The following is a 15,932-nucleotide window of genomic DNA, read 5'->3' as shown; positions in this document are numbered from 1 at the left end:
GGGACAGCCCAGACTTGCCTAGCGCGGCCCCACCCTGACCTGGGGGAGGGTGCCTGCTCCCCTGCCCCAACATCCATCCCTAGGGCATCACCCAGACCTCAGGGGTACCCAGGGCGTGGCACTTCCGAGCCCAGATGAGCCCACCTGTCCTCACACACAGGCCAGTGAGCTACACGGACAGCTGGTCTCACCCCGTTCTCGAGGACCATGTTGAGATGTGTCTGGGCTGAGAAGGGCAGGTGGGGAGAGCGGCGGGTGAAGGAGCTCTAAGTCCTGGTCAGAGGAGAAGAGGGTCCCCTGCCCTCAGCCCAGCACCCCCACAGGGCCCTCCCCGCAGCTCAGGGTCGGGCTCAACCTGCAGGTGTTTGTTCGCAGGACCTGCCCTGGGGCTGGGGCAAGACGGGCCGGCACACCCGGGAGTGGCCCAGCCAGTGGATGTCCTCTTGGGGCTGGTGCGGGGGCGGCCCTTGTCCCAGCACCGCTGCCCCAGGGCTCGGGCTGACCTCGGGTTGGTCAGTGAGCCACCTGAGGGCAAGCTTGTGACGCTGTTTTGGGCTAAGTGTGCTTTCCTGTTGCAAAAGGTCCCCATGAGCCTCGTCTGTCTCCTCCCAGAGTTCTCCACTTTGTCACCATGTTAGTCAGGGTTCTGCAGAGAAACAGAGCGGTGGGGTAGGGGTGTGTGTGTGTGTGCGCGTGCACGCGATCTCTCTGTCTCTCTCTAGAGACTTGTTACAGGAATTGGCTCACGCAGTCATGGGGGCCAGGAAGAGCGTCGGTCTCCTCTCTACAGCCTGGAGAAGGAGGAAAGCCTGCCGTGTAGCTGAGCCCGAGTTAGAGGCCTGGGAGCCGAGGGGCTGGTGGTGTGAGTGCTGTTCTGAGGCCGCCAGGCCGGGAACCGGGACTGCGCGACGTGTCGGCCACGTGGAATCTTGGCCACGGCGGGAGGATTTACACCACGGAAATCAGCAGACGCTACACATCAGGTTTTTCTGTTTTGCTTTGTTTTGTTTTCTGAAGAGCCTGCTGCACCACCATGACTACTGGTATCATACACTCCTGTGGACCCAGAGATCATCTTAGGATCGGCCCCTACTAACACCAGCACCCCCGAGAGAGGACCCACTCGTGTCTCAACTGGAGGAAACAGCTTCCCCGTATTAATGATGAAGTCCAGTCAGGGAAGGGTTTTACCCCTGCGGGCTTCAGCAGCGGGAGCAGGAGAAAATACTGCTTGGAAAATCTACTCTTTTCGTTCAAGTAAGGGGCTTTGCTCTATCTAGAAAGCGCTCCAGAAGCCATCTAGTCTGTCACAGCCACGTACAAACCCTCTGTTCACAGAAAGCTCTGAGGACCGTCAGTCGTGGCAAGTGCAGTCACCGGGATTTTCGTGACGTCTCCTTATTTTGGCGTGAACCCGAGCGTGTGTCGGGAGGAAAGCGAGCCGAGCTGTGGTTCGGGTGTGATGGCTGGCAGGCCCTGTGCGTCTCTGACCAGGCAGTCGGGCCCAGGACCCTGGGGTTGTCGGCCCGGGGCCCCTCCTGTCCCACCAGCTGGCCGTGATCTGTCATTTGCAGTGATCTGTTATCCTCCCCTCCCCCCACCACGGATTAGGAGGTAGTTTGAGGGCAGGGCACAAATTGTATTCATTTCTTCATTCAACAAACATTCCCTGAAACCTATTAGGTCCTCCAAACGAGATTAACGGGGGACGAGATAAAATTCTTTTGTTAGGGGCTCACGGGAGGGGGATGCCAGAAAGGGAGGGTGGGACGTTGCTGGGACGGGGTCCTGGCGGGTCGGTGTAGCCTGAGAGTGCCCTGGAGGTAGAGGAAGGGCGGGCTCAGTGGAGGCGGGCTGGGGGTGGAGGGGGTCCGGAGACTTGGGACCGAAGGTGGCAGCGATGCGGGCCCTGCGACTTCAGGGGGAGAAGCTCAGTAGCGACAAGGCCCCTGTGCTCACACGAACTTGGCTGTAACAGAGCAGTGAAAGGGGAGCCCGGGGCCGGCAGAAATAAAAGGTGTGTGTGCGGTCAGAGCCCCCAGAGCAGGGCGAGCCGCACATCCGAGCGCAGCACGAGGCCGCGCGGAGCCCTGAAAGCTCAGTGGAAGGGAGCAGGCCGGGGAGGGGCGCTCGGGGCTGGGCCCCGACCCCGACCCCGACCCCCGGGCCGGCCGGCTGCCTTGCGAGGAGCTGCGCGCGCCCGAGTGCCCGCCGTTAGCCCGGCTGCTGGCTCACACCCCTCGGGAGTCACCGGAGACCCTGGAATTCGGTGCTCGGAGCCCCAGGCGTGCAGAACAGGCAGGCCGAGCAGGGAACATCGTGCCTTCCCCCGCCTGGAGCTGATGCCCGCTCTGCAGACCGGCGCCCCTGAGCGCGCGCCGGGGGGAGTCCGGGCCCCGCCAGGTGGTGGGGAGCGGCCCGTCCTGAGGGCATCAAGGGTGCCAGCTGAGGGGGTGTTCCAGAGAGGCGCCTTGCATCAGCCCAGGGCGGGGGTTAGTGGAGACGAAGGTTGTTTCTCACGCTGAAACCCTATCCTTCTGTGCAAAGGCACTTGTGCTGGCCAGAGATATTTATAGACCAGGAGTCCATAAAGAAAGCCTGGTACTGGGAGGGCAGGGCAGTGTGCCCAGAAAGCCTCGCTAGGTTTCCAGTTGGGCCTCTGCCTCCCCTGGTGCCCCTGGAACTAGATCACCTCACACAGGGTGTTGGGCCATCTGTGCATAGGGCCCCTTCCCCAGTGACATGGGAAGCCCCCTGGAGGCCAAGACCCTTGTTCCCCCAGCACTGAGCTGGGGGACAGGAGCCCCCACTCAGGGCTGGGAGCAGAATTAAAGGGGGCCTCAGAGCCAGCAGCCACGCGTGGCTCCCCCCAGCCGCCCTGCTTACTGCGCCCCATCCCCACATGTGAGAACTTTAAGTCAGGAAAACGGCCCCTCGCCCTGTGTCCTTAGGAGGTGCACCTTTGCAGCTGGACCGCCCAGCTGCGGGGAGATGCCCAGCCCTGTGAGCACGGACCTGCCTTTTCCAGAAGGCGCTTTCTGGGGAGGCAGTGCGAGCTGTGGAACATCTCTGTGCTCGTGGCCTTTCTGGGGAAGAAGAGCTGGTTGTCTCAGTTGGCTTAACAATGAAGCATTAGTTTGATACATACAGGACCTGTCAAGAACATCCCAGCCAAAGCCTGTCTCCAACCACATAGTTCTTGATTTTGGCGGCTGGAGCGTCTTCCCTGGGGACCCATCTCCTCTCACACTCGAGCTTGTTTCCTGCTGTGTTGAAGGTGACTGTTCTCATTTCAGATATAGACACACATGTTGACTCCACGTAGCAGATGTGATTCTGAAGAGAGAGCACAGGTAAGTTGAATGTTATACTTTGAATGATTTTATACGCACAGAGAACTCATTAGCTAAACCAGTGGCACATATTGCATATTTATACATGAAGTACATAAAACAAAATATACTTTAATATATAAAATAATATGGCTGATACATACTATATTATATATAATATTTATCTACTTTTTGTAATCACTGATATCTTTCTTCCAGTGAATCATGTTGGGGAACTGGTGTGTCAAACAGGTGAAAGCTGGGTGGTCTGCTTGGAGGCAGGGAGGAAGGAGGGGCTCTGGAGTCTGGTCCAGCTCTCTCCCTTTTCCCTGGAAGAGGCCACCGGAGCCTTGGCGTGAAGCCTTAGCAACACCCTGGGACCTCAGGAGGAAAACGACCAGTTTTAAGAAGCCCTACAATTATGAATCCTCTAAGACATGATTTAAAACATTTTCCAAATGTAAATTGCTACTGTCAGGCACCGTGCTCCCCCCACCTGGTATTCCATGCCGAGGATCTGGGTTTAATGCAAACCTTTCGCTCCCTCTATGGAACCAGGAGGGGGACTCCTTCCTGCCTCGAAGCAGCAACACACCCCTCCCCCCATCATCCAGCCGCTCCTCCCAACTTTCCTCCAGCCAGACCTCTCTGTGCACTTGTCCGCCCGGCTCCAGCCTTCATCCTAGGGGCTCTGGGTGGATCATGGGAGGGTCGTCCTTAACTGAGCTGAAACAATATTCTCTAGCAGTGCTGTTAATTAGCCTTGTGGAGTCATGTTAACTTTGAGTTTAAAAGTCCAACATGTGCATATACCCAATAGCAGAGGAGAAAACGCTTTAAAGGGGTCTTTAAAAGTCTGCTGCGATATACTGTGTGGTATTATGACATCGATCAGATTGTCTTTACATGGTAATGCCTTTTACATGTTTTTATTATATTCCAACTCAGTGCTTTGTAATCATATAAAACAAACAACATTTTTATAAGGTGCTAAATAGTTAAATATGAAAATTTAATGTACTACTTTGATCATGTACCCGGATTTAGGGAAAATTAGATTCTTTTATCTTTCATTCCTGAATCCCCAAAATAAAGAATGTCAGCGTAAGGAAAAAAACAAAGTCCTGTGTGCAACAGCCATCTGCCAAAACAGCCTCCACGGATCCCAGGGGCCTCTCGAGGGCTGTTGGGGTGAAAGCTTCAGGCTTATTCTGTGGACACAGGAGATCCAGAAAATCTGGACAAACTTGAGGAAACACCCCCATTAGAGGGAACGTTTTAAACCAAACTCTCTGGGATTTTTGCATCACCGCACAAAAATTTGCCATGACTGAGATGACTGAGAGGGAAAACAATGCTGTTTTTCATAAACACTTGGATCCCTCGGCTCAGGGGACAGTGATCGGGGAGAGATCATGGACATGCCCCCAGGCCTCTGCAAGATCAGGTGCAGAACCCCCAGAACTGTCGTCCAGCACCGGTCCTGTGTGGCGGCTGGCCGTGGTGGAGGTGAAGACGCGCTGTGTGTCTCACTCAATGCCCTCCCTGGTGGCGGAAAGTGAACGCCGAGATACCTGGCATCCTTAGCGAGCATTCCAGGCCGTCCCGGGGCGCCTGGCCAGCCCGGGCGAATTTAAGAGGAAAGAGAGGGGAGGGTACAGCTCAGTGGTAGAGTGTGGGCTTAGTATGCAAGGGGTCCTGGGTTCCAGTGCCTTCATTAAAAAACAAATGAATAAAGTAAACAAAAAGAGGAAAGAAATCATTGTCTTCTGGGACACCCCCGTTACCAGAAAGGGACCCTTGGTATCTCGTGCTCTCCAATGGCTGGATCAGCACGACCCCCCCAGCCCGGCAGCTCCCTCCTCCCCCCTTACCTGTGTCTCAGGGCGACTCAGAGGAGGGACACAGAAGTCATCTCCTGTGGGTGGTCGCTTTCTCGGGGTGCAGAGTCTGCTCACACCCTCCCTGTCCCGGGAAGCTCAGGGCTGCTTGACTCCACAATTAGGGGCTCTTAAGGTCAGCGCCCCTCCCCCTGCCGTATATTGTACAGGAAGATCCTGGCAACTTCAGAGAGATGGTACTGGGAATTAAGCCCAGAGGCCACGCCCACCCCCATGTCACAGTGGATCTGATTTGCCAGTGAGGGGTTCGGTCCTCGCCGCCCCAGCCCCCTGAACTCCAGGGTTAGGGTACTTTCAGCTGGACTTTCAGCAACCTGACTACTGCAGTGATGGTCGGGTTTCTGATCAAGGCCGCCTCTGTCAGAACAGGTTTCGTCCCACCTTTAGGTGGCATACGAGACCCGTCTGGGGGACGGATGTGTCTGAGGTGAGGCCTGCCCCTGCACCCAGCTCATGCTGAGAACACGCCCTGCTTCTGCGCCTCGCAAAGGTGCATCGCCCAGAAACTGGACGTCTGGTTCCTGCCAAGACGCCCAATAGCTTGTTAGTTTCTTGTGAAAGAAAGCCCTTGATCTTTAGGTCAAAAGGCTCCTATCTTTTTAATTTTTAAAAATTGTGGTCAAATATGCGTACATTGAATAGACTGTCTTAGCCATTTTTAAGTGTGCAGTTCCGCAGCACTAAACCCATTCCCCTGGTCATGCAACCGTCACCACCATCCGTCCCCAGGACCCTTTTCTTCTTGCAAAACTCAGCCTCTGTCCCATTAAACACTAGCTCCCCAGTCCCCCCTCCCCCAGCCCCTGGCAACCACTCGTCTACCCTCGTCTCTGAGAATTCGACTGCTCTGGGTACCGCGTGTGAGTGGAATCGCATAGCAGCTGCCCTTCTGGGATGGTGTTTCACTTAGCAAACAGTTTCCAGTTTCGTCTGTGTTGTAGTGTGCGACAGGACCTCTCTCATTTTTAAGGCTGAATGATGTTCATTGTGGGTGTATCCACCACATTTGGTTTATCCGTTTGTCTGTGGATGGACATTTGAGTTGCTTCCACCTTCTGGCTGTTGTGAATAATGCTGCTATGAACACTGGTGTACAAATATGGCTTTTTTTGGTTTGTCTTTTGGGGGAGAGATGGTAATTTGGTTTATTTGTTTTTATATATACATATATTTTTTAACGGAGGACTGGGGATTGAACCCAGGACCTCGAGCATGCTAAGCCCACACGCTACCACTGAGCTATTACCCTCCCCTCGGCTTTGATTTTTTCTTTATTAAACATTTTTACTTGGAGATCATTGTAGAGTCACACGCAGTGAGAACGCAGGCCCATTGTCCGAGGAGCCTGCTAATTCCGCTGATCTCTGCGACCGCCGGTGAGCCGCGCCGTGGGCCCGCTGGTGGCGGGGGCTCTACCAGGCTCCATCTTAGGGTTCTGCTGCCTTCGGGGTCCGGTGTTTATCAGCAGCCCGAGTTGGTCCACATCAGAGCTTGTAGGAGGGAGTGCTTGGCCCCGAAACGTACGTGGACACCTTTGGACAAGACAGAGACAGAGGGAGCTAGTGGCTGCTTTGAAAGTGGAATTCCAGGCAGTTGGGAGGGAATGGAACTCTGGAAGTTGGTGTTGTCCCAGAAGGAAGTCTGGAAACTGAATAGATGCCTGCACCCGAGGGGCTAGGGAATTCCACACTCGTCATCTGGGCTGACTCACTGGCCTCCGGCTCGAGGGCCAGCCCCTCCGTCAACTCAGGCACTTCTGTCCCCGCATTCCTCCCGGGACTTGGCACTGCCACCCACGACCAGCCACCTCAGGAGATAGCTGGGATTCCAGCGGCCCACGGGCCTCCTGTGTCAGCTAAAAGCGCCCTGGAGATGGGTGGCTAAGATAAAAAGTCCTCTGTGTGCCCTAGGCTGGGACAATGTCTACTGCGGCCCACACTGTCACTCTGGGGACATTTCTCTATGTGCTTCGTGCTCCGCAGGGAAGTGCAGATTTTCTGCAAAACGTGTGGCTTCTGCGTTGACTGCTTTCCTGGGAGAGGCTGCTGTTCAGAGCCTGAGCCCACCCCCCCCCCCGCCCTCATCCCCACCCTCATCCCTGCCAAACCCTGGCAGGTGCAGAGTGCATTCAGAGCTCGCCGGGGGGGTGGTGGTGGTGGATGTGAGGGGGCTCTGTGTACTTTGTATGAAATATGTTATCATGGTCAGTGTTACCCGTTTCACTTTTTACCTGTGGCGACTTGGAAGTTTAAGGCCACATCTGTGGCTTGCCTTGTGTTTCTGTTGGGCAGCATTCCCTGGGGGGAGGGGGGAGGCTGGGTGTTGTGACACACTGGACCCGGAGTCCCGACGTCTGAGTCCCAGGATCATCTGCGGGCACAAACCAACAGAAAGACTGAGCAGATCCCTTCTCTGGGCCTCAGTTTCCTCATCTGCAAAGTAGGAGGGTGGAAGTAGGTAATGTTCCAGCCATCTACAGCTTTCAACTTCTCTGCTACCTGAGTGATGTGGGCTAACTGGAAAGACATGGTGGTCTGGCCCAGCCCGTCCGCATTCCTGCAGAAAGTCGGGCCTCGCGCTTACCTTTCAAATCAAGGTGGTGACAGCGAATGTGGGAAAGTGGGTGGCCGGGCTGCCGTGGGCTCCCTTATTTATTTATTAGCCATTTCCAGCTGGGCTCCCTGGGGGCTACTCCCTCTGGAAACCTGAGCTCCTGAGTGCGTCCCATCCCCACCCAGGAGATGCGATGAGAAACCCCACTGACAGCCAGCTCACAGGGCAGGGCCCTGCTTCTCGGAAATCCATTTCAGGCTGAGGGTGCAAAGGCATTAACTGTCTCTTCCAGGAACCTTTCTACAGAAATCTTTTAAGAGCTGGAGCTGGGGTGGCTGCCTCCGGGCTCTTGCGTTGTCTGTGCATGCAAACGCTGAAATAAACGCTTAAGACGCGTGGTTAGAAGAGCCAAGGAAGCCCGCCGCTGTCTCTCTGCGTTTCACCATCCTCTCTGCCGACCCCTTTCCCACCAGCTGGTTAGCATTTCCTTCCCTGATGCTCACTTCCTTGCCTTACAAACCTGGGCTGGTTTTCCCCTTTTCGGGACCAGAGTCTAGCCTGGGGGTCCCTTGCTCTGGCCCCCGTGCCCCAGCCAAGGCCCCGCTGCCCCGCCCTCCCCAGGTCTGTCCAGCCCAGCCCTGCGGCCAGAGCTCATGGGGTCCCCTCTGCTGGGAGGGCCCTCTCCTCCAGCTGCAGCCCCTGCAGCCCCACCTGTCTTTGTGTTCTCGGCGTTCGTGGCCTGGAACCCCTCCACGACAGCTACCCTTGCCTGTGGGCTCCCTCTGTGTGTCCACTTTGTCTTGCTTCATCCTTGTGAGGACCACACCCCGTGGGACTGTCCCCGGGGAGGCAGATCGGAGAGTCTGAGTCCAGCCACTCTGCTGACCCCCTCCTCGTCAGGATGGGCTTCTCTGTCCTCTGCGTGCCCGTGGCATGGACTCTGTGCGTCTGCTGGGGTGGCCCCCACAAGGGACCACAGACCAGGGTGCTTAAACCGCAGGAATGTGTTTGCTCGCAGGCCTGGAGGCTGGAAGTCCGAGATCAAGGTGTCGGCAGGGTTGGCCTCTTCTGAGGCCTCTCTCCGTGGCTTGCAGACGGCCGTCTTCTGACTGCATCTCCCTGTGGTCTCCCCCTGCAGGAGTCTGCCCCGGTTTCCTCTCCTCGGAGGAGCACCGGTCAGACCGGACAAGAGCCCACCCTCATGACCTCACTGTGACTTAATTACCTCTTTAAAGGCTTCATCTCCAAATACAGCACGTTCGTAAGGTGATAGGGGTTAGGACTTCAACATAATGAATTTGGGGAGGGGACACAAGCTCCCCTGAAGCAGCAGTGATCGGGCCCCCTTACGACCGTGGTGGCTCAGGTGAGCGCCTGCTTCCCCCGTGCTAACGGGGCCGGCGTCTGATTCAGGTGTGTGTCCTTCCCGGGGTTGCATCCAGCTCAGCACTTGCAGGGAGGCGCTCCCGCTTCTGAGTGAGGCTGGATCTTAAACACCAAGACAGCGGGGGCTCATCTGTGTGTGGCGAGAGAATGAGTAATGTCGTTCAGCCTCTACCTGAATGTTTCATTTGTGTAATCGAACGGGGGACACAGTCACCTGCTCTGCCTCCCATTAGGAAGGGGTATCAGGAGGCCAGGGGTCCGCTGGGCTTCGGGGGAGGCCCTGGGGTGGGGAAGAGGTCCAGGCGGCAGGGACAGCAGGCACGCAGGTCTCAGGAGGGAGGGGTGCTGTGGGTTTGCCGGCCGCGGTGATGCTTGGGGTACCCTCGTGTGGACGTGCAGGGCGGCGAGGGGGCTGGAGGGCGACACCAGGTGTAGCTCGGTCAGCTTTGGGGTGTTATGGACCGTGGCCCAGGGGGCTGCGCTTTCTTGGGTCCTCATTGCCCAGTAAGTCCAGTGGTAGGTTCAGGTGAGGAACTGGGCAGTGAACGGGCAGGGGGAAAGGGCTGATGAGGTCACGGTGGGCCCGGCCCCTTCCTCTGGGTTGCGGAGTGGGAAGGGGGCATCTTCGGTCCTCATTGTAGCTTTTTTTAAGCAAGAAAGAATCAGCAAATCCTGCTGAACTGCCCTTGGGGCTCCCTGTCGTGATAAATGTCACCATGCAGATGCCCAAGTCAGAAGCGTGACTGCCCCCTGCCCCCAGATTCCTGAAACTCGTCTTCTTTCTTGAGTGAATCCATCTCCAAATCCCAAAGATGCTGCCTGCTGACAGCCTCACACACACTGCACTACCGCGGGCGGACCACTGGGCACCCACCGGGGCCTCTGGGGCTGGGCTTCCTGCCGGGCCCCAGACGCCTCTGCTGCCATTTGTTTTGCATTCAGTGACCAAGGGCACTGCTCTAAAATGAGAGTCACTCTCCTGCTTGGAACTTTCTGGTGGCTCTCTGTTGTTCTTCAGGTTAAGTCCAGGCTCTTTAGGTGACCTCCAAGCCCGTGGAAGCCCTCGGCCCCATCCCCTCCCTCTGTCCCGCCACATACGTCCGGTCGGGCCGTCCACTGCGTGGAATGCTGTCAGCATTATGCACTCAGCTTGGACCCCGAATGCCCCCTTTGTTTGTCTGAAACTCAGTCACCATCTGCATCCAATGCCACCTTGGAGCCCTGGCCTGGGATCACACACCGCTGCCTACAGCCCCTGGAACAGGACGGGGCTTGGCAACGCCTCTGCTCAGACACAGCTCCCGTACCAGGGGTTAATGGTCAGGGCAGGTCCAGGCTGAGAGGTTCCCACTGTGTGTCTGCTCCCACCTGGGGAACTGAGAACACGCGGACCGAGGGCTGTGTTTGCCTTGACGACACTGTCTCCACCTCTCAACAGGGGCCTTCAGACTCAAGGGGAAACCCAGGATGTGACAGAGGACACAGCCTGACGGACCCTGGAGCTTGCCCGGGGCAGACGGTGAAGGCATCGTGCCCTCCCCAGGGCCACAGCTGTTGTGACCCCCCGGAGCGCAATGCTGGAGGTTCAGTGATTCCCAGGGCGCAGCCGTCTGCGACCAGCTGCACACCCCCAAATCTGCCAAACCTCCTCAGGCTGTCAGCTAAAACCCATTCTGGTGTCTGTCCAGGGAAGCATCTTCCATACCGGCCGCCGCAGTGACCAAGGCCTGTGATGCAACCGAGGAGGCGGGATACACTCAGGGCAGAGAGAACGTAGCAGCCAAGTGCAAATGGCCACGTGGGACTTCGAGTTAAAGAAGGCAGGTTGGATACATGTTCACCAAATGCCGTCAGCGTTACAGATGGGGGGCTGAGACAAAGGGGCAGGCGCCTGTGAGGAGAGAGAAAATGAGAGAGAGGTCCATTGCAGCCGCATTTTGGAAGGTATAAAGACACGGACGAATAGTCACTGATTTAGCAGAGGGGGCAGCTCGGTAACCCTGAGTGAGGGAAGATGAAGTCCTGTATCCCCCCCAGGTCCCTGCAAAGCCTCAGGAGTGGCAGCACCATGTGCCTGGGAGTGGTGTCAAAGGACAGTATTCCTTGGAGAGCTTTGTTTCCATTTCCTGTCTGACTGCCTGGCCCACAGGCTGATAGAAAACCAGACATTTTTCCTTCTGGGGATGTTTAAACTGCAGGTCTCTGGACCAGAGGACACTGAGCGCCGTGGACCAATACTTACAAATGGACACTTTGGAATGTGTCCATCAGGCGGTGAGCTGTCCTGCAGGAGGTGGTGGCCCTGAATGGATGAGGAGGGAGGCAGTTTTATGATGGGAGGGATGAGTCATGGTGAAGCACAGAGGCCAAACAGGCCAGTTGTTAAGGAGATGGGCTTGGCTGGAGCGCACAGGGGCTGGAACCGGGTGGACAGGAAGGAGGAAGGGTGAAGTGAGCTCCGAGGGCTGTGATGGTGCCAACCTGGGGGCCCTGACTTAGGAAGAAAGATCCTTGCTGGGTTCAGAAGCAAGACACAGATGATGGAAACAGGATTTCAGGAAGACTTTTCTGCAACTGAACCTCTAGGTTGGAGTCTGGAGAAGCTGGTGGCCAGGAACCCAGGAAAACGCCTTGGACACTGCCGCTGTTTGTAAACACAAAGATATGGGAGGTGTGAACTCTAGATTTATGAAAGCAAAGTGTCAGCTCTTTGTATTACCGGAAGGAATCCCAGCCAAAAAAAAAAAAAAAAAAAAAAAAAGAACTTCAGACAGAAAAAAACATATTCTCTAAAGAGATCTTTTTCAATCTGTTATCTGGCCACCCCACAGAGCACTGGATGTACTGTTCACGCTGAGGAACCAGCCAGAAAGGCCGTGAAGTCATGCCCGCTGGTCATCAGGTCCGAAGCCTCCCCTTCCGCTGGCCCTGAGCACCTCCCTGCCCCACCCATTCCCACTCTTCCTTCCTTCCTTCCTTCCTTCCTTCCTTCCTTCCTTCCTTCCTTCCTTCCTTCCTTCCTTCCTTCCTTCCTTCCGAGCCCAGCCTCCCCACCGCTGGCTCGGAGCACCTCCGCCCAGGTATGATAAGCGCGAGGCACCTTGCAGGTGGTGAGTGCTCAGGGGAGCCAGCTGTTGGTTTTGACCGTTGCAGGTAAACCTCAGTCACCCTGCTGACACCTCTGATGGACTGACCGTTGACCTGCCAGGGAGACGGGACTCAGGGTTGCCGGACATCGCGGGGCTGGTTCCACGAGCACCGTGGGTGGGCAAAGAATGCTGGTGACTAACTTCGTCCAAGGCACGTCCAGTCTGTCTGTGAAGCTGCCGCGTCTGCTCGGAGTCTGCGGGGGAAGCTGGGAGCCCCCTCCACAGCGACTTTATTTTATATTTTAGCGGAGGTACTGGGGGTTGAACCCAGGACCTCGTGCGTGCTAAGTGCTGGCTCTACCCCTGAGCTGTGCCCTCCCCTCCTCAGACGTGCTAAGCCTGATCTCCCGACCGTATTTTTCATGAACGGCCTGCTCTCTCTTGCCCGGCTGAAGAACCCTCCTTCTAGCAGTATGGAACTCGGGAGTGCCTTGGAAACCCTGCTGTTTCAGCCTCCTTCCAAATGTAACCTTCTCTGCAGCCTCCTGACATCTGGTCTCAAGACCCTGGAGGAAAGTTCACCACTTAGTGAGTGGGACCGATTCCCTCCTGGGCCACTCTGATGCCCTCGAGCCCCGCCAGCCTCTCTGTACTGTTGCCCACCGACCCCTGCTCAGCACATTCCAGAAGGTTCTTCCTGTTCTACGGGAGAGTTAGGTCAAATATCTGAAAAGTTGTGCAGTCACAGAAACCCTACTGGCTCTGAAGTCAGATGGATCGGAGTTCAAATCTAAAATCTATTGATGTTCCCCAGGGGCACATCATCTCTGTTCCCTTAGCCTCAGTTTACCCTTCTGTAAAATGGGGGGGGGGTCCCCCGCCCTAACTTGCTGTGAGCCTAAGAAGTAGTGCACAAGCAGCCCTCAACATCATTTGTGATACGTGAGAGGCTTGGACATCATTTTTGTTTAAAGACAGAAAAGACCTCTCTGAGGACGTCCCCAGCGCCAAGTCCTGCCCCTCACCTGACAAAATGTCTATTTATGTATAACGGATCCCTTCCACTGGCAGCAGGTTTCCATTCCGTTGAGAGTCTTTGGTTCTCCCTCTGCATTTCAAAAATAGTCTTGCACTTAAGCCTGACTCAGTGATTCAGAGAGGTGGTAAATTGGAAGCAATAATCATCCACCCATCAAATGTTTTTTAACACTGTGTATTTGCACAGAATTAGAGGCTCTGGGTGTTGCTTATGTAACAGTCTATGATTATTTATGTAACAGCTTATGATTATGTAACAGCTTACAAGCCTGAGATGGAATCCAGACGTGTCTATGGAAGAGGGATGGGGTGGGCCCTGGAGAGTGTCTCCTCACAAGGGCCTGAAGGGCCTCCTGGGAAGGTGCTCCCTCCAAGGCGTGAGGAGCCACGTACGATAAGGGTCTGTCTAATCATTGCAAGGGAGGGGTGAGTCTCTGGGTGGGTGTCATACAAATCCATCCCCAGCACAGTATGGTATATGGACCTATATCTGGGTTTCAGAAAAAGAGAGGATCTGAAAGTGAAAAAAAAAAGCTGTGCTATTAAGAATGCGGATAGACAGAAGAAAGGAAACAATAGAGCTCAGAGCGGAAGTAAGTGAAAAGATCAATACAATTAAGAGCTGGTTCTTTGAAAAGGTAAACAAAATCAGCAAACCTTTAACTAGACTAACCGAGACAAAAAAAAAAAAAAAAAAGAGAGAGAGAGGGCGCAAATAAACGAAGCAGAAGTGAAAGAGAAGACGTTATAGCTGACAGCACAGAAATCATGAGACTGCTATGAACAATTAGATGCCAACCAGTTGGACAACCTAGAAGAAATGGACAAATTCCTAGAAACATACACACTTCTAAGACCGAATGATGAAGAAATAGAAAATCTGAGTAGACTGATTACTAGTAAAGAGATTGAAACAGTAATTGAAAATCTCCAAACAAACCAAAGCCCAGGACAGAGAGCTTCACTGGCAAGTTCTATGAGAAAGTCATAGAAAATTTAATACCTTTCCTTCTCAAACTCTTCCAAAAAGTTGAAGAGGAGGGAAACCTTCCAAACACATTTTATAAATCTAGTGTTATCCTGATACCAGAACCAGACAAGAACATCAACCCCCCTCCAAAAAGAAAATTACAAGCCAACATCCTTGATGAACATAGATGCCAAAATCCTCAACAAAATAGGAGCAAACAGAAAGAACCCATATGATCCAGCTATTCCACTCCTGGGTGTTGATCTGAAGACCATGTGAACAATAATTTGAAAAGCTATATGCACCTCTATGTTCAGTGCAGCCGTATTTGTAATTAATATCCAAGCTATGGAAACCACCGACGTGTCTATTGATGGATGAATGAATTAAGAAGATGTGAGACCATACACACACACACACACGCACATACACACAGTGGAATACTATTCAGCCATAAAAAGAACAAAGTCCTGCCATTTACATTGACATGGATGGACCTTGAAGGTATTATGCTCAGTGAACTAAGTCCTCAGATATTGCCCTCCTCAAATGTGCTTTAGGGAATTCTTTCTGAGATGTGTTCTGTTAGGAAAGAGGGAATGAGAAAATGTATTGGGGGAAGGAGGTGAGGAGGGATAAATTGGAAGTTCAAGATCGGCTGATACTAATATATATAAAATAGGTAAACAAGTTCATACTGTATAGCACAGGAAACTATACTCAATATCGTGTAGTAACTTACGGTGAGGAAGAACATAAAAACAAATATATGTATATTCATGTACGACTGAAGGATTATGCTGCACACCAGAAACTGATACAATACTGTAAACTGATTATACTTCAATAAAAATATATATACATATGCAAAACCATAAATAAAACAGATAAACACACACACAAATACGGCCAACCTGTAGTCTTTGCCATGCTCATCTCATTTAATGGGTTCTGGGAGGCCGTTTGGATCGTAGAGTTACCGTTGCTTGAGAGGCCACGTACTTGCCTCGGGCAGGAAGGAGTGAGAAGCCGTGGGTGTCCAGACTGGGCTTTTCTGGGGGAGGGGCCGTGGTGGAGCCACCCGTGACAGGGACTACAGGTAGGGGTTTGCAAACTGGTTTTGGTGCTTGAGTTCTGAGGCACACAAAGCCTCCCCTCTGAGACACACAGGAACATGACAGATAACCCCCTCCCAAGGCAGAGCTCCCTGATCAAGCTGGATGGGTGGAGGCAGCTTCGGTCAGGAGGCCACGCTGACTCCAGGAATCTGGGGTGGTCAGTCAGAGCAGACGGACTGGACCTGCGCATCCAGGCTGGGATGCGGAGGACTGGGAACGTGGGAGAGCCCGTACGTGGATGTACCCACCTGTCACGCAGTGACCTTCCTCCTGGCCAAACTTGACCCAGTGAATTCCCCAGACCCTCCCCCATCAGATGATCAACCCCTCCTCCCTTGGGAATCGTCGGTTCTAAGCTGGAGGTTCCAGTGATTTGCTGGTCTCTGGGCTGAGGCTGAAATGTGAGGACGGAAAGGATTTCCCCCTATTCGCAGCATCTAATGGGGTAAGAGTGTGGATGGCGTTGGGGGTCGTAGGAACAGCCCGGTCTGGGATCGCATGCAGATCATGGGCTGCTCTGAGCTGGATTTTCCTTCTCCGTGGCA

General features: G+C 54.2%; 2 protein-coding genes across 3 annotated transcripts in view; both read left to right on the top strand.

The window, feature by feature from the left end:
- LOC102514878 (Golgi apparatus membrane protein TVP23 homolog B) overlaps window positions 1–3,340 on the top strand; it is an 85,193-nt gene extending 81,853 nt beyond the window's left edge. Inside the window, exon 10 of one of the 2 annotated variants that reach the window (XM_032498855.1) lies at window positions 3,297–3,340. In XM_032498855.1, coding sequence (XP_032354746.1) covers window positions 3,297–3,325 — 29 coding nt within the window. In that variant the 3' untranslated portion in view covers window positions 3,326–3,340. The remainder of the gene's footprint in view (window positions 1–3,296) is intronic. The other variant, XM_032498863.1, reaches the window with a different exon arrangement.
- Window positions 3,331–15,932, top strand: part of TEKT3 (tektin 3) — a 62,506-nt gene continuing 49,904 nt past the window's right edge. Inside the window, exon 1 of the mRNA XM_032498843.1 lies at window positions 3,331–3,353. The gene's annotated coding sequence lies outside the window, so the exon portion shown is untranslated. The remainder of the gene's footprint in view (window positions 3,354–15,932) is intronic.

This window comes from Camelus ferus, chromosome 16, assembly GCF_009834535.1.
Source record: "Camelus ferus isolate YT-003-E chromosome 16, BCGSAC_Cfer_1.0, whole genome shotgun sequence".
Taxonomy (NCBI): domain Eukaryota; kingdom Metazoa; phylum Chordata; class Mammalia; order Artiodactyla; family Camelidae; genus Camelus; species Camelus ferus.
Note: the sequence above shows the minus strand (reverse complement) of the source record. Positions and strands in the feature narration are given on the sequence as shown.